The following is a 25,187-nucleotide window of genomic DNA, read 5'->3' as shown; positions in this document are numbered from 1 at the left end:
ATTTATTTATTGCATAGGGGTTCGGTTCGGTTCTATACAAGCTTAATCCAAGAATCGAATCAAATTGATCGATTTTCTATTTTCCTAACTCATAATCGAATTGCAATTTGTTCCAAATCACTCTAAAACTATCAATTTGATTCGATTTTCGATTTGAACTAGACCAAATTACACCCTTGATAATGACATGTTGTCCCTTATCAATGTATGGGTACCCAGAATAGATCTCAATTATTACATCTTGTTTAATCCTATACACCGATTAAACTCGAGCCCACCATATGTGTTGTTATCACGACACATGTATTTATGTGAAAATTTCAAAATCAGAAAAACATCACAGTTCTACATCGATTTTACCTTGTTCAAAGACCAAAAAGAATTACGATTTAACATTCCTATTAAATTAGGATTAATAACATGCTAACTAAAATATTGGATATCAACGATATACCATGAAGTTCACTAACCATAAAAAGGTGTAGTTAGTCATGATGACCCATAATAGATTTTCACATAATGGCCCATAATAGATTTTTCCTAGACCACAACATTCATCTTATCTTATCTTATCTAATCTATAGGTCAAGATCATGAGAAGTCGATGTTATGTGATGGCATGTCATGTGACATACTTAGTATGATGTATATGTAGTCATATTGAGAGGCTGATGTTATCTTATGTCATGTCATGTGACATTTGATATGATGTATAATCATAATGTCATCTGAATTAATTTAATCCAACAATTTTTCTTCCATTTTGAAGGATGTTTTCAGATCTTTTTTTCCACTCTCAGAAATGGAATAGTTTTTTCTTTTTCATATTATTATTGAAAATTAAGGGGAGGGGGGACAGAAATGGAATAGTTTCACAAAAAGCATTGGATCATTACTCTTCTCAGATATATATATATTATTCATCCATAACGCCTAAAGTGATGGAAACAATTGGTTCCACATTATATGTTTGTCCAGAATGGTTTGACAACCCATCAAAGATGAAGAAAAAAAAAAAAAAAAAAAGATCGCAGCTTCCAACACAAAACTGACCTTTTTTTGTCCCGATTAGATGCTCTTTTGCCTTGAAAGAGTCTACTTTCTCTTATCCTAAAATGTGTGGTCTTCTTTGTTTTCTTTTATTTTCTATCATAAAATCGTCTTATTGGTATGCCATTTTTCCAATTTAGATGACAAGGGCCCACCTATCTTTCGAAAATTTAAAGTTTAAAGACATTTCTCTAAAATATCTATTACACATAGACATGTGGGCCTCCTTCTAAAGTTAAATGTGGAAAAATCCATACACGGCCCAAGTTAGACAGTTTCACCGAGTAATTTTTATGATAAAATAAAAAATAAAAAATTACTATTGCCACACCACTTCTTATTAAATCTCTAAAGAATTGCACACAATCGGTGAGGCGTAAATAAAAGTTGGTGTGCCAATAGTAACTTTATATATATATATATATTAAAATAAAAAAAAAAAAGGCCACACAAAACGTAAGAGTACTTTTAAGATTCCACGTTTCAAATAAAAATAAAAAGTTCAGACTAACGAGAGGATGTTCTGGTGGTTTGACAGTGATTCAGACACACCTGACGAGATGATAGAGACCGAACGGACGCCTTAGATTTATAAGAAGATGACACGTGGTTAATTGTGGGTCATCCAAATTCTAAAAATGATGACGTCATAATACTGGCTAATTGCCTTTTTATTTGTCCAATGAAATCTATTTGAAAAATCTTTCTAATGGTCTGAAGCCGAGCGTTAGCTTGGTAGCCGGGAAGAAATTTAGCCAACTAAATTTTGATAATGTGTTACGGATCTCACAAACGTTTGATGCAACCTTGTGACCCGCTCATATTACCGTCGACTGTCTCCTTTAGTTGAACCTATTGATTGACAATGATTAAGCAGTGGGAACTCTATGTGTAAAATGTCATAAACTCATTGTTCTCTAACTTCATCCTTATGATTGATCTTTGATCCTTATATTTTAATTCTGTGTTATTTAAGATTATTCTTTTAAGTTTGGGTTGGGATCCGTTGACTCCTAAAAATAACTCATGAAAAAAAACACACAATCTTAACTCCTTAAATACAAAATCGAATGATTGAGATTTATGAATATCTTGATAACACAAATCTCATAGATATTTATCTCAAGGATAAATCTCAGTCATTGGATTTTGCACATAAAGGATTGGGATCATGTTTTTTTTTTTTATTCATTAGTCATTCTTAGTAGTCAAGGGACCTTGACCCTTTAAGTTTTTATTTATATGATGGCATGTGTTGGTATTTCAATTGTATTATTGTAGTTTAATAAATTATAATACCAATCTCAAGCGGTTGATTCAATGGCAATTTTGGACCAATAAGCAATTAATGCCTATAAGTCTTGAGTTCGATACCCAGTATGAGTATTAATTCTCAGGAGCCACCTGAGAGGGCGCACCCTCACTTACCTAGTGCGTGTGATGTATGGGTGTTAAGCGTTCCCTGAGACCAATCCTTGGACCCAAATACAGGCCCGTTATCTAATAAGTATACCAAGTTATCAAAAAAATATATACATCATATCACATGTAAATTAAATGTCGTTGCGGCCCTTTTAGGCTAAAGAATTCTAAGCATGAGCTGTCGGATTATTTTGTAAAGGGTTACAATTATATTTCTGAGATTTGGATCATCCACTTTTCAACCTTTGAGATCAATGATTTTGGATACTACTAAAGTGATGAGATACTATAGTTTTTGGACTCAACCAATTTCAATCTTCTCAAAGGATTCAGTGATGTTAACTATTTATTGGACTTACCCCAATTTAGGAAGGACTTTGATCAAGATTGTACAAATCCATCAATACTAACCATTCGATCATGAATTGAAGTTTTTGACTGATTAAATTTAGACCATTCCTCGACCCATTTTTTACAATATCTCCATGGCCAAGAGAACCTGAGTAGATGTTCCTTTACTTTAGTAGATATGTGGAGTAAATCAGGTTCTAATGGATGCCCTTGGCAAAAAAAAGAAAAAATCAGGCCCACTAGCCCATGAATGTTCAATCCACTCCATGATGTAACTACATGGCTACACGTCAAATATCAGACAGATTGATCTTTACTGGCTACATTAATCAGTTTATTTTTCATTTATAAATCTTCAGCTCAGTTAAAACGAGCCGGCTCATTTAGCCGATGTTTGAGACTAATATCACTTCTTCTTTTTTCTATGGGCGCTGGTGGGATCCACAGAAAACCTCAGGCAATGCCACGTCACCTAAATCTGTAAATATAATCCAGATTCCACGTGGCTCTTCCGACAATGACTTGTACAAGAAATGAATAGTTTCATTGGGCAGTCAGGGCCATCACTTTAGGGTACACTATACTCCCCGTAGTATCATAACTATAATACAATCTAATTCTACGAATAATTTAAGCCGTCCAACCTAATAGATCAATTCAATCCATATATGTTTTCAACAATAATAGAAATATTCTATAGTTCTTAAGTTGATTTATTCTTAAATTATTCAAAGTAGATTATTTTAGGGTCTGGATTGATAATAAAAACCTGAAGCAACTTAAGTATAGTCTATCTTGGAATACCAGATAATTTATTAATTTTTAATGTCAATTGTCAAGTGGACGAGGATAAGGTTACGCATTCTTCATTTAATAATAATTTTTCTATATAATCCTTTTATTTTTCACTGTCGCCTCTTCATCAGTCTCTTTCTCTTTCTATGTCTCTCTCCTGAGTGTTTGATGGATCTCAGCCATGGGGGTAAGATCGTTTACCCATGTAATCTTGATTGACTAACTGTTCTTTTGAGTTTCCTATTAAAACCAGTTCGTGGTTTCTTTAAATTGGTTCCCATTTTTTCTGGGTTTTTTGTGATTTTTCGACGATGTCAGTCGCTTTGGACAAGAAAAGTAATCTGATCGAAGGGTCTGGATTCATTCATGGGATGTCTTGTATCTCAATCTTCGAACCTCCAGAAATCATACCTGGAGAACAGAGAGTTCCGTCGAGTAATTTGGTGACAAAGGTGGAAGAACGAGAAGAGGAATTAGATTCTTGTAGTTCTTCTTCGATTGGAAGGAATAGTGATGTGTCGTCTGATGGAGATGGTTCTGGAGAGATGGAGGTGCAGAGCTCGTTTAAAGGACCGTTGGATACAATGGATGCGTTGGAGGACGTTTTGCCATTCAGGTTGGTTTCTTCAATTTTTCTCTGAAAAAAAAATAATTATCTTTAATTTTGTTCTTTATTTCCAGTTTTTCTTCGATTGTAAGTAAACAGAGAAGTGGATTTTTTTCTCTCACGTTAGTTTTATCGAAGATTGCTTTTTATAATTTTGATTTTAATGATCTTTTTCGGAATTATCAGTGAATTTGGGGATGTGGGTTTTGTTTTCTATTCTTATATTTGGTCGAATATTGGTTAGAAAGTTGAGATTTTGATACTTGATTGTCTTATTTATGGATAAAAATGTGGGTTTTACAAAGAAATTTCATGAGAGGCTCTGGGGATATAATGATCATGTTAAATTACTAAATTCTTTTTTTCATATTAATGAAATTATATAAGTATTTATAGCTGTGTAAAAAATAAAAATAAAAATAAAAATCTTGCTGATACCCAATCTCAAAAACTACCATGTTTAGCTTCTGATCTTTTGGGTCACAATCCATAAACAACCCAATCAGTAATTATGCTGCATCAAACCCACTAGTTTTTTTGTTTTTTTTTTGTGATAGATAATGGATTGATCTTGATGTTGTAGGAGAGGCATATCGAAGTTCTATTGTGGTAAATCGAAGTCCTTTACGAGCCTAGCAGATGTGTCCTCTTCTTCCTCAGTTAAAGATATTGCCAAGCCAGAGAATTCTTATAGCAGGAAACGTAAAAACTTGCTTAATAATATGTGGGACAAGAAGAACAGAAATTTTCTTTTGAGAAGTAATAACGGTGGAGGGATATCAAAGAGACACACCAACTTAAGTCGAAGCACATTGGCTCTTGCAATCGCAAGGATGAGGAGGAGCAGCTCTGATAGCAACAACACAAGTGATAATTCAAATTCGAATTCTCCATCGCCACCTCGGCTTCTCCCTCCTCTGTATCCGCTACTGAAACCATCTTTCAACGATGGTTCGTCTTCTCCTCCTCCCCCTCGAAGGAATGGCTCTCCGTGGCGATCATTCTCGTTAGCTGATTTACAGTGTGCAACAAATGGAAACTACTAGCTCGTTGATTGGTAACAGAGATAAACATTAAGTAGTTCCATTAACCCAAATATCTCTATCTGAACAATGGTGGAGTTCATGGGGTTTCTCTGTAAATGAGTGTCCTTGATTCAATAATTATGTTGCGGTTGGCATTTTGGGAATATAGTATGAATACAACTCTAATACTCTCGATCACTGTGAGACCATAGTCACAAAATTCACCATTTTTATTTTCAAAATTTTAGCTGATTAATTCGGTGAATTGACGAATTAATATATGATCATATGATCCCACAATTAGTCATGAAATATGGTAACATTTTTTAACTTCAACCAACCAACCCCCCACCCCCACCAATTTCAGTTTTTTCTACATTCAAACATCAAGAAGACTGGATTTAGAAAGTGGTTGAAGATGCTAAGTTTTGGTAAGAAATATTTTATATAATCTCTAAAATTTTGCTGATTTTTTATCCAATCTGTCCGAATTAACTGAAGTGAACCTTCACAGATAGTGACATGGTGTACTTTCTCTTATACCTCTTATCAAAGTTCCAATTATTAAGGTCTTATATCTCGACTATTTGAACCCATTCCATAGGAATTTTAGGGGTCATAGAAGTGCCTCTAAAGTCGAGGGAATTGCAGCCAAATCGATTAAAAAGTAGTTTTTCACATTCTATACTGTATGAGACGACAAACAAGTAGGTGTACCATCATCCTTTTTCTTAAGTAATTGAAAGTGGAGATATTGTTGTCCAATAATATTCCTTAAGGGCCATGTAGTGAAGACTTTATAGCATCTTTTCGCCCATTACAGGTAGGATGGTATTTCAAACCAATTAGTCATGAGAAGCATTCTTCCACCCAAAGCAAGCAAGGTGTTGCTTCAATCAATCATGACCTCTGAAAATAAATCACATTTTAGCCCAGAGCATGTAAAGTGGTAAAATAAATTTCCAAAGGCACCCGACGCTCACAAGTTTAGTAACACCCAAAGATCAGCATCACGTTAGACTCGTCGGCAAATACTATCAATTTAGATCCAAACCAAAATCCCTACCAAAGAATGCTTTCAAGTCCCAAGAAAGGAAGGTAAAGAAAAACTGTAAATGAAATAACCTTGTGCCCAGCAGCATTGAGTACTGGAAAATCCAGGGTGAAAGATTAAGGTTGTATGCTTGCAATGTGTTCCAGCATCTGCTTGTAGTAGGTTAGTTATGTTCAACTTATCATGAATATAACAATCATAATCGTGATATTAGTATGCCTAAATATTAGAGTCTAGCAACATCAATTTGAATAATATATCGGATCATATCATAGATTCTTAAAAGAACCAATCATCAACATAAAGATTCAACCAGATGCAGAAGCAGAATCACATAGTGAAGAATGTGATGACAATCCCTACTGTCATATAGCTGCAGGACTTTGGTGTGAAAAGGGATAGGACAAATGCACATTGGTTACAGAACCCCGTCAAGTGTCGACCCATCATGTTCAACAAAATGCAACAATTCATGAACCACAAAGAAGACCCACCGGCTGCAAAACTTGATTGATACCATAGTATCACAGTTCAATACGATAAAGAAGGCGTGAATAGACAATGAAAAATGGAAGTAGAATGCAATATGGACAAAAAAGGTTGATAAGGTGTGAATATAGAGATCACAATAAGGATTCTAAAATAGGGCACCTTCTAACCAACTATATCTAAACTATTATACTAGTACAACAATGATTATGAACAATAGAGACCTAAATCCCTAACCCTACATATATCTTAGGGGATCACTGGTTATAATCCCCTGATCTTGTGGCATCAGCTACTCCTGATTTACCTATTAAGAGTTCTGAGGGAGATCCATGTTTTTTTAGAGCAATGCACTTAGCCCACCTTGTGAATTTGCAAAATCCTCAACTGACAAAAGGTGATCCCCTACTGTCCAATTAGAAAATTTGGATCTCCCTTGGAGAGTTCGAGGGAGTGGTTCGTCTTCCATCTCTCCAACTTCATCTTTTACATTAAGTTGGCTTGCAAATGAAGCGGTTCTTTCAAGTCGTCGGGACCAGGAACTGGGCAGAAGGATGTTCGCATAGGAATTGTGGGAGTTCAACATCCGAGGGATCTGTGGCAGGAATGGCCTTTGATATATCTTCGGTAGAGAACGGAATGCTGCAATATTGAGAGAAGTTCAGAAAACATAAATTGCAGCGGAAATCTTAAAGATGCACTCCAAAGAGCTCCTCTCTTTTTTCACTTGGTCTCTTCTATCAAGCGTAAATGGCAACATCTAACAAAAATATTTGATTGGGGAAACAAGTTACCTTAGATCATCATCTAATAAAAATGAATTTGAGGTCAAATTCTGAGAATCCTTGTTTAGTATTTCCCTCATTTGTGCCACTACCTGTCGAATGTCTGACCAATTTCAGAAACCAACTGGGGAAAACAGTAAATGCTGGTACATTGAAAATGAACTCAAACTGAAACTTGCCTCATTTGAAACACTCTGTGTGCCATACTTGTCATCCCAGTACATGGTACTTATTCGGTAGATTTGCCTGACAGTCAACGCCTGCCCAAATTTAAGAAACCAGAGTTGAGCTATAAATGAAACTCTTAAGACGCATAAAAGAAAGAATTGGACTCATCTGAATAAACCCAATTGTGATCAGTATGTGAAAAAGACTATACCGGACACAGATCTTGCCTGATCTCTTCTAAAGACTTTTTCCTCTTCTGATGTATCACCTAAAAAGTTTCCACATGGACCAAAACAGATGAGGGAAAGCTACAAAAGATACATAACTAAATATTCTATGTTACACAAATACTTCAAAACAGATCTGGATACTCCGATTCTAATTGTAAAATCAAGTATCTGTATCCTTCTATAACTAATTAACTTAGTTTGTTTTCACAATAACATCGGTTAGTACCAGAAACCCAACAGCTTGTCTGATATAATTTAGCTCGTGCCAGGAGGTTCCTGCAAACTGCAGTTAAGCATAAATCAGTTACCAGAAATTATAACATGTATTACGACATAACTACTTGTCAGGGGAAAATATTGATGGTTTACCTCCTCCGTAGCATTAACTATCCACCTTTCCAGCTCTGCAATGCCAGATTTCACATATTCCCCATTTGAAAATGTGCAACATTCACGCCGCAATAGAAGACTAAGGGTGAAAAGGTGATCAGCTTAATATACAAATACTGAAATAGTTAATTAGATGCAAGTACATTTTGAGCAGTTTGTATTGGTAATGACTTACCTATTGAACAGTGATATATTGATAAAAGAGAAAACCTGGGTGGTGAGCTTCCGGATGAAAAAGGAGGGAACCTAAAATCATATCTTTTGGATCAGAAGAATGTGATGAAACAGAACATGATAAATTATAATATTTGTTAGCACCACACCATGAAAAAACAAAGATATGTTGGAAATGTGTAAATGAGAAAAATATCCCAATTCATTATATCAGAAGAATGTGAAAAACATGACAACTATCCAGATTATTCTGGTCACAAAAATATTCTTCTGGTGTAATTGATGCTTGAAAAAGATGAATGAAAACCATTGAAATCAACATAAAACTTTGATTTGTGTTATACACTAGTTTTGGATGGTGATGGGACTTTCCATTCTATTAACTATACTAGCCCAAAAATCTAGAAATATGTAATCTTGGTTTAAAGTCTTTGATTTAGAGTCAAGACCACCTCCAAATCAACTCAGATGATCAGGGTCTGAGTAAAAAAATAAGGCAGATTCTTTGTCAAGTCTTTGTCAAAGTATAACTTAAGTCAAATACCAAGTCCATGTCACAGCCATTATCTATCCTAGACCCAGATAACCCCAAGTTGACTCGGCTGAGACTTGAAACCATGTCCAGAATGCATGGAAATTAACAATGTAGTCCAAGGTCTTGACCTTGAATTCTCAGTGTAGGAACTACACAGGTTGAACATATATTATTGTCCCAAATGTTCCAAGTGAAGGTAACTATATTTCATCAAAGCACTGATTTTCACCTTTCAGAAGGGGTTTATCACGTAGAGGAACTAATTTGATGAACAAGGGTGACTGAAAATCTTGATTCTGGTCTGGGAATACAAAAGTCAACCTGATGAAAACTACTCTCCAAAGCATTCCAATATATTTTACGTCCCTGTTTTCAACTCCTAGGAACATGGAGAGGCATATCAACAAGCTTGCTCATGACCTTCTGTGGAATGCCACAAGGGAGGGCAAATAAGATGAATTTGATGGTTTGGCATCATACATGTAACCCTAAGTGCAATGGAGGGTTGGGATTTGTGTCTCTTGTAGGCTGAACACAGTTTTACTAGGCAAGTGGCTATGGAAGAGAGTGATTCAGGTGAAGTACGGATTGAGTTTTGGGGTGGAAGACCGGGTCAATGTCTTCTCCCTATTGTGGCAGCTAGTGCAGGGTCATTCTTAATTTACTGTTTGGATCCAGAAGTAGGATTTCTTTTAGGGTAGGAAAGGGTGACGTGGTTCACTTTTGGGAGGATTTCCGGTGCGGTGAGTCCCTACTAAACATCCAGTACAGCGATTTATACACAAATTTCATGCCAAAACCATTAATCAGTTTAATGCACTCTCATTTTTTATGTTTTGATAATGTGACTAATCTCATCATCCCCCTCGCTTGCTTATTCTTGCTAACTTGTAGGATTGTTTCTCCATCCACTAAGCGGATCACATCCATTTCAAAGCTTTCTTCATAGTAATGGGAGTTTGCATCAAATATCATGTATACTCACCTCATCAAAATGGGGTAACTAAAAGGAAAAATAAACACTAGGTGCTGTTCAAGCTTTACTATTACAAATGAGTGTACCCGAACATTTTTGGAGTGATCCTATCCTCACTGTCCATTACCTCATTATAAAAATGTCATCTTCTGTCTTGAGTGGATAATAGATGAATGTTTTTCTTTACCACCCAAAGTACTTGTGTATGTTTTGTTCATAACGGGAGGGGGGTGATAGTGACAAGCGTAATGCGCATACCGTAAAACATATCTTTATGGGCTATTGAAAAAAAAAACAAAAGAGTCATTGTTATAATCCTACATTAATGAAATAATAACTGTTTTGAGGTCACTTTGTTTGAGACTACTCCATTTTACTTCTTTGAGGAATGTAAGGCATGAGGATCCTTTATTTAAGTATGTGGTTATTCCCTCTCATGCGGTTTCTGTTTCCACCGATGGTTATTCCCTCACCTATTGGTCCATCTTCACTCACTAACACCATGCAGGTTTAAAGTAGAAAATAATGTCTACTGGTTTAGAACACTTTTTATTTTATTTACTTTCATCTCTTCATTGTCATGTTTCTCATAGTCAAGCCCTTTTCACTTTGGATGGAAACTCTATATTCAAATCATACAAGGGAGTTGACAGTCTCGCCTTCTGGAAAGAAGAGTCGTTGGGTGTTGTTGGATCTACACTATTTAGCAAAATCAGGATGGTACAATTGACAATCTTAAAGTTAAGTTGTGGCAAAAAAGTATACTAAAAACAAATGAGAGGCAATTATGAGAGCTTCTCCCATGTGACAAAGTTGAAGTACATTCAGGTCATCATCTCTACCATAGCTAATATGACCAGGAAACTATTTCAGCTGGATGTTAAAAATACATTTTTTTGCACACTTACTTGTCTGGGGAGGAATAATGTAGCAACCTCTTGGGTATGTTGCTCAAGAGAGTCAGATAAGGTTTGTCAATTAAAGAAGTCCATTTACGGATTTAAAAAAACTCCCAAGGCGTGGCTTGCTAAATTCAGTATGGTGGTAGTTTACCATGGGATGCATAGAAATCAAGCATACTGTTTTTTATTTCTTCAGATGAGTAGCCAATGGTGTCATTATTTTGGTTGTCTATGTGGATGACATCATAATCACAGGCAATGATACAAAGGTTATGAAACCTTGAATGATCATATTCATGTTTCTCAAGGATTTGGTCAATTTCGATATTTTCCAAGCATTGAAGTACCGAGATTCAAGCCCAAAGTTGGATTGCAACATGTCAACAAACTGAGCAACGGGTAAGTCCTTCCTACTGCACACCTATCGTACAAGGAATAAAATGATCGCACATCAAACCGAAATCTGCTTTCAGGGTTATATCTACACTCTGCTCTAAAAGAAAAATCAGTAAGAAAGTAACAAACTATCTGAAAGTTGCATCTTTTAAAAGTTCGTAAATGCATAACATAAATTGACTTAGATGAATATTAAAATGTTTATAGCTGGAGTTGCAATGCTTATAATCAAATCAGAAATGTAAAAGAAAAAAGGAATTCAAATTCCAACATCAAATTGAGAAAAATAAATAAAGACAATGCAGCCCTTACATAATTTTCACGTAAATGACTCATAAGTGAATCCAAGAATTTGATAATACTGTCCCAGTGACTGCTCAGTGACTGTTGAGGAACGCCCCCTGGTGATTTAGATGATTTTCCAGTGTGTACTCGCACAGTTTTGGGTGCCTTCCACAAATATAGCAGAGATATCAAACTAAATTAAATGTTGGATCAGATTTATCTTTCTAAGACGCATCAAGCAAGACATGAATGTCAGACCCACCTGAATGCAAAGACCCAGAAGTGGCGAAATCTCTTTTTTCAAATTATCTCGTATCAAACCAAATATCTTCTCCACACAAGCAGTCAATTGCTGCTTAAATAATAAAGCTGGATATCGTGCTTCAACATGTGACATACTCTCCTCAATTCCAATATATTTCAGAGGAGATTTTAAACCCTAAAGAAATAAATCAAACTGAGATGAATCTCAAAATATTTCAAAGAAATGAAAATAAAAAGGGGCAATCCAGATCACTTAATGGAAAGTTATTTCGTATATTTAATAGAATAAATTAACGAATGCCTTTTAACATTTACAGTAGCCAAAGAAAATATAATAATTATAAATTAATAATAATAACAACAAAAACAATAATAATAATAATAATATTATTATTATTGTTGTTGTTAATTCCACCAAGTGAGAACTAGAAATGTGAGTGCTGACAGCCACTGTTGAAAAAAAAATTATTTTACCGTCTGTTACGAGCCTAACTGAAATCTTGATTTTGGAATCTGTATACGCAACACTGTAGGCAAAATTAAACACAAGCTTGGGAGAGGTATGACCATTGTGAGAGCAAATATGTGAGGAGATAAATGAGTTTCCAATGACAATTGGTTCAAATGAGGGATCCGCTTTGAGTCCAAATATGCTTTACGCAGTTGAATGTTGAGAAATCAAGAAACAAGAAGTCCATAGTTGAAAGAAGCAGCAATTAGGATATGGAGATTGTTGAGTGGAAAGACCATGAGAGATAAAATTAGAAATGAAGCCTGTTGAGTGAAAATGTAGGACTAGCTCCAATTGTTTATTAACTAAGAGAAGCCGGTTAAGACACTTTGAGGCAACAAAGGCTGATTACAGACACAGTTAGAAGGAATATTCAAGTAGAAGATTCTAAAAGAACAAGAGTAAAACCAAGAACAATTGGATTGATTTAGTGGATATTAACACTTGAATGGAGGAATAAGATTCGTTGAGCCAACCATGGGATAAGGATTTGATGATAATGATGATAAACATTGTAGGCAAAAAGAAGAAACAAGAAGTGGTTCCTTCCAAAACAAAATACTCAACTCCAATGGTGATTGGAGTTCTGTCACTTGCTTTGTTATACAACTCGTACCATTCTTCTAGCAAAATGGCAAGTCTATACCTCCCTTGTATTAGTTTGGTATCTGACGCAACCAAGACCCCAAATCCGAGCTCTGATACCAAACTAGTGTAGACCAGCAGAACAGAATAAATCCATTGATAGTGGAACAAAATTCGAGTGTGGAATCCACCAGAAGAAACAAAAAAGGGGAGGAGAGAGAAGAGTAAGGAAAGACAATTAGAGAAAACACCAAGTTTTCTCCATTCAAAACTGCAAATCTCCCACAATTGCAAGTTCAAACAGTAACCTAAACAGAGCAATAGGGATCAGTGGATTCCCTAGACAAATACAAATAAGTCCCTAGATGATCTATGCTAGTAAATAAATTCTGAAATTAAGCAACTAATTGCACAATGAATAAAAGGTTCTTACAATATAAAAAGAAGGTCCTACTCTATAAATGATCTATTTCAAGTCATAGCATAACTAGAACCTAAGTATCTGGGTTGTGAACCAACGGGTAATTAGTCCTGAGACAACATGATGATTCCTTGGGCCTCATGTCTGAACTTCATCAACTCCCCATGCTTGAAATAACTAAACACTGTCAAGTTTTAAGTCACTTCACTAATCCAAATATAGTAATCTGCCTTTCCAACAGAAGAGATAATGGGAAGATTGGCATATATTCAATTTCTTCCACCAAATGCATGTTGAATCATGTATCTTCATCCAATGAATCGTTAGATGCTCAATTAAATAATGAAATCTTCATCCCTCGATTAGACACCAAGTTTAATTATAACGTCTTTAAAAAAGTTGGTGCAGTCATATTCTTTCAGATGTTGATACATCTTCAGGGACTAGAAGAGGATTTTAAAATCTTCAGTAGGTAATGCAGCGACTTGTTTAAGTAGAAAGATTCTCTCGATGGTTGATCTACCAGGTATAAAACCAAATTGGTTCTTTGATATATTTATTATTTAACTTAATTTCAATCAATATTTCCCATAGTTTCATAGAGTGGTTCGTGAGTTTAATACCTCGATGGTTTACCATATGATCCTAAGGCCCTATTGTTTTCATTATAGCTACTTTAGAGCATCCCTCCATAGTTATATTTAGAATTTATTACATCTCCAATTTCATCAAACAACACATCGTCTGCAAATTCCACACCCCTTGGTATGGAGTATTCAATGTACGAAGCCCACTCCTAAGGAATCCATGTATTGTCCAACATCGACACTCTTTCAAAGTGCATAGATAATTGATTATTGCAATGAAATAGGGAAAAAAGAAACATAAAGAATGCCCTACACAAAATGTGATTGTCCTCGAGAACACAACCATGAACACGTATATAATGAAAAATATTTAGAACCTACGTCCACATAACTTACTTGTGTAATCCTCCCAGATAGTCCAGAATACCCTGAACGCTGAGGAGTTGGGAAAATGCCATTAGAGCGTAGGTTCCTTTGCAAGAGGCACAAAAGTGTTGAGGCATTTGACAACCAATATGGCAAGATATAGTTCTCATCGCCCTCCTGGAACATTTTAAAGAAACCTAATTTAGAAACATTAACTTCGAAACTCTAATTGCCACCACAAATCTTAGAATTAGAACTACAACTGAAAAACCCATGAACTTGCAATGTGTAAAGTGGAAATATGACAAGGCACATTTGCAGAAAGTTGTGCAACAACAAATTTTTATTATAATTGGAGACCTCAATAAATAACTAGTAATTGAGAATGAAGATAGGATCTAAATAAATGTCCAAAACTGAAGGAAAAAAAATGATTTGGCTGAAATACCTTAAGAACATCATTAATGCCCTCAATTATATGGTCAAAAATTGCAGTCCTCTCAGACTCAAAGGCACGCCAATGAAGAAGAGTCTTATATATGATACAAGATGCAACAGGTTTAGAATCTTTAAACCCCAAATCATCTTTGATGCACCTCAAGAGAAATTCATGATTCTCCTGCACAAAAATCTCATTCAGGTCCAGCAAATAGCCAAAAAGCATGTAAAGGGAAAGAAAAAGTTAAAATATAATGCCCCCTGAAAACAATGTATTTTCTGTTTGACAACACTTTGTGATCACTTGAATAAAAGGAATGGGGACTATTCACAATGAGCTCAAAAAATTCATGGTATCAACTGTAATAATAATAAATAAAAAGTAGAAACCTGATGCCTCTCAATGTTCATCTTTGATCGACGTGATTCTGATAGGCTTTGAGCAAATGGTACAATAAGTTTTGAAGGTGTAGGTGACTCCTACATCAAAAGAGCACGTGATGATGAACAATTATTGGGTGGATCACATTGCGCAACTTGAAGACTGAATTGAAGATCACATCTTACAAATAAAGGCTTCTGGTCTGTGTTGGGAAGTGAAAGCATGGCTGCATACTTCTGATTTATCAAACAGAATCATTTAAATTCATTCTTTAATCTTTAGACAACATACAAAATATAAAATACAAAATAAAAAATGAGATAAATTGACGGCTCACTGTGAACTATGCAAAGCAATAAGTAAAGAGATTTCGATAAACAATACCTTCTTACATATCAAAAAATAGATCATGAAGTAAAAGCTCACATTTATATGCAACAGATGCTATGTAGAAGGTTTATGTTGGGATTGTATATTACCTCAGAAAATGACTTAGCAAACCCAGGCCGGCTGCTCTTAGGAGAGAGATTTAACGCTTTTTGTCTTAGAACATGATTCTCATCTTCTAAATTTGATATTTTCTCCTCCAGACTGGGTTCCAGATAAGCAAAATATGTGAGACATCAGGAGCCATGAGTACGAGAAGCAAAAAATGAGAAACAGAATCAAAGGAAAACGTGTAAATACGAATATGTCATAGCTCTTTAATATAAATAATAGTAATATGGTTAACACCACACACTAGACTCCTAAAATTCAACATGAAATTCGGTAAAAATTGCGCATAGGTGACCTATTATAACTAGCAACATGAATAAATATCGAGGCATACAACATGCAGCAAAGTGATGTCAAGTACATTGATCTCTTTTTCTTTCAGAAATATGACCTACCAGTTATTGCATAACAAATACTTTCAACCGACGAAACAGTACCTTAGCAAATTCTGCTGTAGCTGCGAACACTTCTCCTCCACGTCACGCAATTGTTTAATGGTGTCATTACTATCTTCTCGAGCCTTGGAAAGTTCAAGCTCCATTGTTGAGTTCTGTTTTTCAAGGGATTCCAGTGAGCTCTGCAGAGAAACCAAACAAGAAAGTGTTAAAAGGAAAGGCGTTCTCCAATTTAAAATAGATGACCTCATAATACAAATGACAAGCAAGAATGATTTGAGTTTAACAGACATGTACTCCTTAGTTCAATTCTAATCTTTGATCGAAGTTATTGATTTTTAAACTTTAAAAATAAGGACAGATGTCTTGGCCTTAAGGAGCAATTTTGGTAGTTAATTGGACAGATGTATTGGTCCTAACAAATCTTTGGGTCCAACCAATTAACTACCAAAATTGCTCCTTTAAATATGTAGGTACAACTAAAACTCTATAAAAGATTAACCAATAAACACACAACAAAAAGAGAAAATGAATAACAAAAACTCAAAAATCAACAAGAAAAATAACCTACAAGTTCACTGATTACAATGTGGAGTGACCAAGAATTTTCAAAAAACCAATGAAACAAGAAATAAGGACCAATTCAAATTCAAGTCACTGATGGGTTGACATGGAACAGGAATCTGTTGAGGCGCTGCACCACTAGCAAGATGAGGTTATCAATCTCACAACCACATTTTGCGAAGTAGATTACATGTTGAAAATATTGTAGGAACAACTCACAGATTAGTACACGTATTAAGCAATAAAGGCAAGCATAAATTCTTCCTTTACTTTTGAAAAAAGGAAAATAACAATCTGTTAAGCAATGTATTTAGAAATAATAAATCAAAAGAAAAAAAATATCCATTTCAAGCCCTTCATCTCTTTCCTATCAAAAACAAATAATATATCACAAACAAAATGTAATCAGGACATAGCATCTATCAAAACCAAGACATAAAGTCAAAACCACAATTCGAACCTTTAAAAATGCATTCTCCTTGCTCAACTCTGACATGCCTGTCAACCTGCTCTCCAATGCTGATTTTTCTTTCATTGACAATTCAAGCTGACTTAAAAGCAATGTGTTCTGATTGCACTCACTAGCTGTTGCCAATTTAGCTGCATCCAACTCCATATTTAATGATTCCAATGCATTTTGAAACTTTGAAACTTCTACTAACTTAGCTTCTTCATTGGAGACCTGCATAGCAAAATGTTCTTTCATCGGTCACTTAGAGATAAGTGCAGTCACAAACCACATGAAAATAACCCAAACTAAACTAGTAGTGACGGGGGTATAAAATCATAGCAAGAAACTATGTAGCAATAATATTTAGCATCATTTCTAGTAAAAAAAAAGAGAAAAACAAGAATGAAATAATTCAGATAATTAAAGTGAATGGTAGGGCTTGAATACATCATCCACTTTGCAAAACATGTTTACTACATTAGAGACCATATTAAGTTCATAACAGAAAAAAAAAAATTTTGATTATTGCACTCCATGTGCGTCAAGTTGTTTCACAATATAACTATTACTTTCATAGTCATTACTTGAGGTATACCCCAATATATATTTTGTTTGAAACCAAATGGAGCTACATGAAGTAACATGTTGACAACCCAAGAAATTTACAAATGTTCTCAACAGTCGATCTGCTATAAAATTGACAAGAATACAAACTTCACAACAGAAAGGCATACCCGCAATCTTTTTTCTAGATGCAACCGCCATGTCAGATCTTCCAACTGCTTCTCAAGCTTATTCTTTGCCAAGCGTAATGCACCAGTTTCGTTTGCTTCCTATGAAATCAACCAAAATTGATGATTTAAACAATAAAAGAGAAGAAACATTGGTGAATAAAAGCATCTTATTTCAAAACGCATAGAACAATTTTTGGCATATTACAGATCTACAGGTTTTGAAGAAGGAAAACACCTCATGACTTACATACTTATTTTTAATGCCTTAAGTCAATGGTGTTCATCTTATGCACAAATGCTGGAGGCGAAAGTTAAATAGTGTAGTAAATTAAAAAGTTTAAAGTTTATTTATTTCTTATTTTGTTTGTTTTTTCTCGTCTAAACCTTATAAAATTATAATAAGGCATTAGTTAAATAATGATTAAGGGATGTATATCAAACACACCAAGAATATCTCTTTCTCTGATATCAAAAAGGTCAATGTTTTTTCCATCATTTTTCTTAGGTTTCTGATTTAACTTGAGCAAACCTTTTATTCAATTTAGTGATCATTTATAAAGTCATACTGTTGCAGCTTATGCCTTATGCTTTAGAACATTGAAGTGTCTCACCCACACCTCTACATTCAAAAACACTGCTTCAAATGTACAGGTAGAAATTGCATTTCTGAAAAACCAAAGAACTGCAAATGACTGTGCCTGCAGAATATCTAATCAAGGGAAAAGAGGAATATGAACCCTTTTTTCAAAAAATATGTAACTATAACAAGAAGGATCTGATCTAATAAACAGGTTACATGTTTGTATGTAGCCTATACTCTCCCTAATTTTGGGTAATTCAGGAGGGACAGAAGTATCTATTATTCTTTTGCCAAAAACACAAGAAATATTTGAAATAGTAAAGGAAAGCAAAATCTGAAAGAACACAAATTGATACTATGAAAAATCATATGAGATAAACAATATATACTATATTTGAATCACAGACCCTAATTTATTCAATAAGGAATTAAACTTGTTACATATGAATTAGGATTTAGAAAAAAATTATAATGAATAATATCGATTCATTAGAAGCTACAATTAACATGTCAAGAAAGATTTGTACCATTAGCTACCCGAAAGAAAAAAGGGTAGGTACCATTCCAATTAAGAATAAACCAAGATCCAACTTAAAGAATCAAGCATAAACAATAGAGTTCCTCCATACCAGTTTAAGCCTTCGAAGCTCTCTTTTTGCCAGCTTCCGCCTCCAAATACATTGAATAGCTACAATAGAACTTTGATGATGCTGGAAAGCTGAACGAGCCCTGCACATCCTCCATTGGGCCTACAAGATCGAAAAAATGAATAAGGGTACGCAAATAAATGGTGGCTCACAATCTCATAATGATAACTCTCAATGCGACTTGAGAAAAGCATCAAGAATATAAAGTTAATTGAGGAACTAATAATCTAAAGCCTTTTTTTCAATGTGACAATAACGTTAAATGTCAACATATTTTCATGAAACATACCCAAATATTCAATTCCATATGACTTGACACGAAATTTAACCGACGATTTCTTTTTATTCATATTTCAACGAAATTTAACCAAGTAATTTCTTTCTATACATATTTCAGGGAAAATCACTATTCATTTGTGAAATATTTCTATGAACAGTAAATTTTAAATGAAAATCAAATTCCTGATAAAAAGTATTTGAATTCTCTTTAAATAATCTAAAAATAAAGATATAACATAAAATAAAATAAAAAATTTCATATATAATGCTTGTATAAATAACTATTAAATTACACAAGATATTCATCTAGGTAGTCCAATGTATCACTCTGGTTTTATAAATTTTCCTTTTATTGGGATGCTTCGGTCACATAGCATGTCAGAAGCAAGGTTTAAACTTTCATCTCGAGACTGTTTCAGTTAGGAGAAAATCCAAGACTGTCTCAAAAAATATTTCATTCCAGTCAAGGGATCAATTTTCATTTTGATCTCGGCCAGAACTGGAATGTCTTGGCCAAAATATCTTGAAACGATATGCAACCTTAAACCATGGTTGTAACTACAACATCCTCCTTAATCTCTCCATCCTTATGGATTATAAAACCCAATGGAAGAAAAGAAAAATTGTCCGCATCAGGGTGTTTCCAAGCACGTTCCACTCTATGTGTGTCATACTAAAGTTGCACTTCATAGACTTGACATTTGCCACACTTATTTAATCCCTCAGACTCCAAAGCAGCAATCAAATGGTCTACTTTCGCATTGAATTTACTCTAGTCTCATCAACAAATCCTATGACATCTACCAAAGAACATGCTCTTAACCATAAATCTACAAATATAGCACCCCGATAATGACTCAAAGTTAGTCTCTAGTGTAAATTGATTCTAACTAGGAACTCATTTGTCTCCCAACCAGTTGTTCACATGCTAGTTGTAGCACTCTAACACACATTCCTAATTACATCATTAAATTAAATCCACTTAGTGCTCATTTCTTCTCAATACCTACCAAGTTATCTTGCTAAATATTTTGTTATATACTTTGTAAATAAAAACTATATCAAGATAATTCCTCTTTTCTCTAAACTTCTCCATTTTATGTCTTTGAAGAATAGTGCTTCGAAGTTTGACCTCCCTAGCATAAATTAAATTGGTTATTCAATTCTTTTGTTTTTGTCTTGATATTGTTCCATCACTCTTTCTCAAAATTTCCTAGCGTAATTCTTTAGTTTGATGCTTGACAGTTGGTGTAGCTCTATCTCATTTGTTCTTATATGTAGGTATTATGGTTTTTTTTTCTCCACTCATCTTGAAAATTTTAATCTTCCAAATAATATTGAACAATTTGGTCATCCAAGGCAATTAAATAATTGCAATGCATTTCTATAACGCTTTCGAAATATAATCTTAGCCCCAAAAATCCCTATATTTATTCATCTTTACAAGGCTGATACCCTAATTTTATAGAAGTATGCACTCCCAGATTTCCTGTGTCTCATCCTAGTCCTAAGCAACTTGAGTAGCCTTCATTTAAAATAATTTCTGAAAATATATCCGTAATCTTTCTACGAAGACTCCCTTAATGCAAATAACACAATCTAAATCGTTAGCTTCACTTTCTCTATCCGTGCCAAGTTGTTAACATCTTACAAATCATATCCAGTCTGCCACATCTTAGATAGAACATCATATGCCCCATATTGTCATTTGCCAAAACTTACAATGGATATTTCTCTAATTACCTCCAAGCTTTATAAGTCCACCTCTAAATTTCCTTACATTTGTGTGAAATCCCAAAGTAATAATAATAATTTTAACAAAATTAAAATTTAGTGTTGGACTGAGTCAAGGCGCATAAGAGTTTTAAAAAAATATATATGAAGACTTTAATGTAAAAAATCAAGGGTATTTTTGGGCCTTTGTTTTACAATTAATTGGTGATGGCACGGGTGTGTAAATAATGAGAGTCTTTAGAGTAATAAGTTAAGTCTAAGGATTTGAGAAATTTTAGGAAGTGTGTACGTAAGAGTGTGTGGAGATTTTTGGGGGAGAATTCTAAGTTGACTAGAAGACCTCTCACTTAAACTTAACCCTTGGATAACAAATCTAGGGCTTACAATTTGAAAAGAAAATAAAGAGGACTTTCATACGTATCAACAAAAGAAAAGATGATATTTTTGCTTGGAGAAGAAGTACTATCAATTTAATTAGTTATGGATTATTTTTTTTAAAAGCGAGGGTTTTAAAAATCTATTTCTTTTCGAAGAACTTTAGCTAGAGTTGGAACCCTGATTTGGGGGACAAAAGAACTATGAATTCTTTTTCAACGATTTAAACTCTACTGTAGCAAGTTTGATTGGAGAAGCGAAAACCCAGGTAATCTTTTCTTTTATTCAAGAATCAACTTGGAGGGATCGATTTAGGTCAAATTGATACATAAAAATTTCTAGGGTTTGTGGTTTTTTCTATTTTCTTGATGAAATAGCTTGACTAAATATCATTACATGAGCATAAATCATTATTTCTAGTTGTTCTCAATTAGGTTTAGATTTAGAATCCTAGAAAAATTATTATTTTTGCTGATGCCTTCCGTATTTATAATCGAAGGTTTATTTTAATTAATTTAATGTTTTTATTTCAATATTTACTGACTTTAATTCCTTATTCTATATGATAAAATAATTAGGTTGTATTTTGTATAAATCGAATTAGGAAAACTCCACCTTTCTTGAAGAATCTATGTTTCTCGTCAATCGAGGCAGATTTGTAGTGTTAACTTGTAACTCGTTACTTATCCGTTTTCAACGATACATGTCTTCGGAAAGTCCAAGAAGTCCTCTTTGCATGAAAAATATCAAAAAATATTGTAAAATATTTTTCTAAAAAGAAACCGTCTTGCAATACATGACTGTTTTGCTGGTTTTCGTTTTTCGAGACAGCATAACAATGCTGACTCGTAAAATTCAACGAAGATTCATTACTAGTCCGTTTGTGGTAATACATATATCGTTGCAAAGCCCTGAAAGTCTTATGTCTTACAAAATATCAAAATAAATAAAATAAATTGTTTTATGCAATGAAGTCAGCTTGTGATGCAAGCTTTTCTCATCAATTTTTTCTTGTTTCTTGAATGTTGTGTTCTTTTAAATTTTTATTGTTATTTTTTTATTTAAAGAAAAAAAAATCCTTGTTAGAAGAGAGACACTAAGATTCTATTAGGATAGCTTGGCCACCATTAGAAGTCCTGTAATCTTTATTTATGTAATGATTGTGTAGAAAATTGGAAACGTAGACGGAACCGGATTTCATTAGAGGATTCCAACATTAATTAAGGCAAGTTCACATGACACATCTATTAGTATAATGTAGTAAATAAAAATTATATATATAACATGATTATATGTTTCACATGTGCCTATCGATAAATTGTGTGGGATATAAAGGTTTGATAGTATTTGTTATAAACTTTTGTTTGTCATGATAATGTTACTGTTAAAAATACATGAAATGTTGAATCTGAATTTTTTTAAGGACATATGTCCTTGGGTGAAAGACCTGAAAGGCCCTCGAGAAAGGTTCCGCATTTTGGAACAAAGATTTTGACCGAGTTATTGGGAAAATCATTGATGATGGTTATGGCCAAGCCGGTGGGAAAATAGGTCATCATTGCATGCGTTGATTATTCAGGAACGACTTGATTACTTGACAATAGCATAATCATATACTTTTTTTATATGTATATATGCATAGATGTTAGTGTAGCGTTGACTTTCTTGCAAATTTTAGCTAACTGACTCGGAAAAACACTTCTAATAAATGAGCATTGAGGGCAAGGTTGGACGATGGAAATGCAGAGTCATCAGAGGACCTAGTTTTTTATTTATTTATTATTTAGTTGTTCATTGGATTGAATGTAATAAGTACGTAGTAGGTGTTACTACACTTGATGTTTTGATTAGGTTCTAGGATGATACTCCTCTTATTGATAAGCATTAGCATCTATTTACTTGTTCTTATTTTTTTCCTTAAACTTTAGTTCAAAATAACTACTGGTTTTTAGTTCCTTTCATACCCCTAAACTAGGATTTTGAACCGGGCCGTGGGTCAGATCAAGGTTCAAATTTTAGGGTGTGACAATGTGTGACTTTTCCTAGAGATTCCCCAAGAACCTCTTTTGCTACTTTTCTAATGCATTTGGCTACGTCATCCCACATCATTGTAATCTCTGCTCTAAGCTCAAGTGTTCGACATTAAAAGAAATTTTGAAAAGAACCATCTTAAAGGAAAGGAAAGAAAGATGAACCTATAAAACAAAATAAAGGCAGAAAAGTACTCAAAAAGCGTGCACAGAAACAAAGAGAACAGCTCATCCTCTTAAGGATTACCTGGATCAGCATAGCAGCTCTATGTTCCTTTCTATGCAGAAATTTCTGACGAGCAGATAAACCCCTTATGCTGGATTGTATAAGAACAACAGCTGAATGGAGTTGCAAATACAAACGTCGATATAGCCATCTGCGAGTAATTTTTTGAATTAAAAGAGCAGCTGCTGCTTCTCGTTTTGCTGAAAACATGTTTCTAGCAATGCAGCCTGCACCAGATAGAGATTCTTTTCAAATTTGAAAATTCGAGAGAAGCAAAAAATAAATAAAATAAAAATAGATAACTCGCAGGCAAGTTATTAGATTGCAATGTCAAGGTATCTCTTTTGAACTCCAAAGAAAAGGAAATTTTCAACCCATGCGCAGGGGGAGGGAGGTGGGGGTGGGGTGTGGAGAATTTCGATAAAACTTTGGGAAATGAGAAAACAATAATCAAAGCACACTAATAAGCCGTGAAACTATAATAGAAAACCATATTGAAAGAAGAAATGACTGTCACAAGCATTTTAATGCATGTAGGACCATGTATTTAAGGTCCTAATAGAGAAGAAAAAAAAGAAAAAAGAAAAAAGCTACAGTAATAAATGAAAACGATCATAACCAAGTTACTTCCGGCACGTAAAAGTAAAATATTGATCCCATTTACCTAGATAGACCTTTGACCCAACCAATGACTCAAAAAGATTTCCCTGAACTCAGCCTCCTTTGTCAATCATTTTATTGTAAGTAAAATTTCTACTAAACGAAGAAAAGGAGGCCGAGGAGACCAGCCCAAAAACAAGATCGAAACAACATGACATACTACACCAACAAATAGCCTGAATTATTTAACCCTATTTGTAATGAATTTTCAACATTCACAATGCTTTTGTAAATATAATAATTTGAAAAATAACTAACAATTTCAAAAAATAAATTACTCCAACTAAGTTATAGATCTGGAAAATACATGTTAAGAGGTGGTGTACTTTTTTACAATGACTACCAACCTGACGTAAAACTCCTTTATCCGGACTTGCGCTTACCAATGAAGGGTAAAGAAACACCACACATGCATAGTGTTTCTTTCTGAAAATAAATACAACATTTATAATTCATTCGTGTGCAAACATTGACATTTAATTTGATGTTCTGAAAGTTGGTGTGTTCTCCAATCTTCAAAACTTTCACCCTAGAAGATCATAGTTTTGCACACACCATTCAAGATAAATGCATCATACACCAATAGATCTGATGCCTTAACACTTTCAGATCCTATTACTATCAAACAACTACAAAAGATTCCAACTTAATTAAGACATCTCATCAATTCCTTGAAATTGGAAGAAAATCTACTCTACCAATTGAAAGAACAACTTTTTGCAAGCATTAATCCAATTGGGTAATCACTTATATGCTAAATGTATGTAGGAATTAAAATTTTGGGTGGGACTCCAAGTTGAGAATATTGGTTTCCCTGACACCCCAT

General features: G+C 34.2%; 2 protein-coding genes across 5 annotated transcripts in view; one reads left to right on the top strand and one right to left on the bottom strand.

The window, feature by feature from the left end:
- Positions 1 to 3,744: 3,744 nt before the first annotated feature.
- On the top strand, positions 3,745 to 5,414 carry LOC147397695 (protein OXIDATIVE STRESS 3 LIKE 1-like). Its single transcript, XM_086449569.1, has 2 exons — positions 3,745 to 4,234; positions 4,809 to 5,414. Exons 1-2 carry the CDS (start codon positions 3,930 to 3,932, stop codon positions 5,269 to 5,271), a joined length of 768 nt encoding a protein of 255 aa, XP_086305695.1. The 5' UTR covers positions 3,745 to 3,929; the 3' UTR covers positions 5,272 to 5,414.
- Positions 5,415 to 6,875: 1,461 nt separating this feature from the next.
- XI-I (myosin) overlaps positions 6,876 to 25,187 on the bottom strand; it is a 40,347-nt gene continuing 22,035 nt past the window's right edge. For 2 of the 4 annotated variants that reach the window (XM_086449564.1, XM_086449567.1), the window contains 19 exons: positions 23,723 to 23,928; positions 19,040 to 19,159; positions 17,831 to 17,929; positions 17,106 to 17,327; positions 16,124 to 16,263; positions 15,668 to 15,779; positions 15,374 to 15,424; positions 15,197 to 15,286; positions 14,817 to 14,987; positions 14,399 to 14,545; positions 11,897 to 12,073; positions 11,662 to 11,799; positions 8,542 to 8,612; positions 8,346 to 8,445; positions 8,203 to 8,259; positions 7,958 to 8,014; positions 7,754 to 7,838; positions 7,588 to 7,666; positions 6,876 to 7,435 (listed from right to left, as the gene is read on the bottom strand). In XM_086449564.1, coding sequence (XP_086305690.1) covers positions 7,315 to 7,435; positions 7,588 to 7,666; positions 7,754 to 7,838; positions 7,958 to 8,014; positions 8,203 to 8,259; positions 8,346 to 8,445; positions 8,542 to 8,612; positions 11,662 to 11,799; positions 11,897 to 12,073; positions 14,399 to 14,545; positions 14,817 to 14,987; positions 15,197 to 15,286; positions 15,374 to 15,424; positions 15,668 to 15,779; positions 16,124 to 16,263; positions 17,106 to 17,327; positions 17,831 to 17,929; positions 19,040 to 19,159; positions 23,723 to 23,928 — 2,243 coding nt within the window. In that variant the 3' untranslated portion in view covers positions 6,876 to 7,314. The remainder of the gene's footprint in view (positions 7,436 to 7,587; positions 7,667 to 7,753; positions 7,839 to 7,957; positions 8,015 to 8,202; positions 8,260 to 8,345; positions 8,446 to 8,541; positions 8,613 to 11,661; positions 11,800 to 11,896; positions 12,074 to 14,398; positions 14,546 to 14,816; positions 14,988 to 15,196; positions 15,287 to 15,373; positions 15,425 to 15,667; positions 15,780 to 16,123; positions 16,264 to 17,105; positions 17,328 to 17,830; positions 17,930 to 19,039; positions 19,160 to 23,722; positions 23,929 to 25,187) is intronic. The other 2 variants (XM_086449565.1, XM_086449566.1) reach the window with 2 other exon arrangements.

This window comes from Akebia trifoliata, chromosome 8, assembly GCF_017979445.1.
Source record: "Akebia trifoliata isolate Shusen 1 chromosome 8, ASM1797944v1, whole genome shotgun sequence".
In the NCBI taxonomy this organism is placed as follows: Eukaryota; Viridiplantae; Streptophyta; class Magnoliopsida; order Ranunculales; family Lardizabalaceae; genus Akebia; species Akebia trifoliata.
This window is presented reverse-complemented; position numbering and strand designations above follow the sequence as displayed.

Bases quoted from the DNA above. Each gene is read 5' to 3' on its own strand.
- LOC147397695 (XM_086449569.1), top strand. From the start codon at position 3,930: ATGTCAGTCGCTTTGGACAAGAAAAGTAATCTGATCGAAGGGTCTGGA. The intron at 4,235-4,808 runs GTTGGTTTCTTC...TTGATGTTGTAG, and splicing joins GAGGACGTTTTGCCATTCAG to GAGAGGCATATCGAAGTTCT.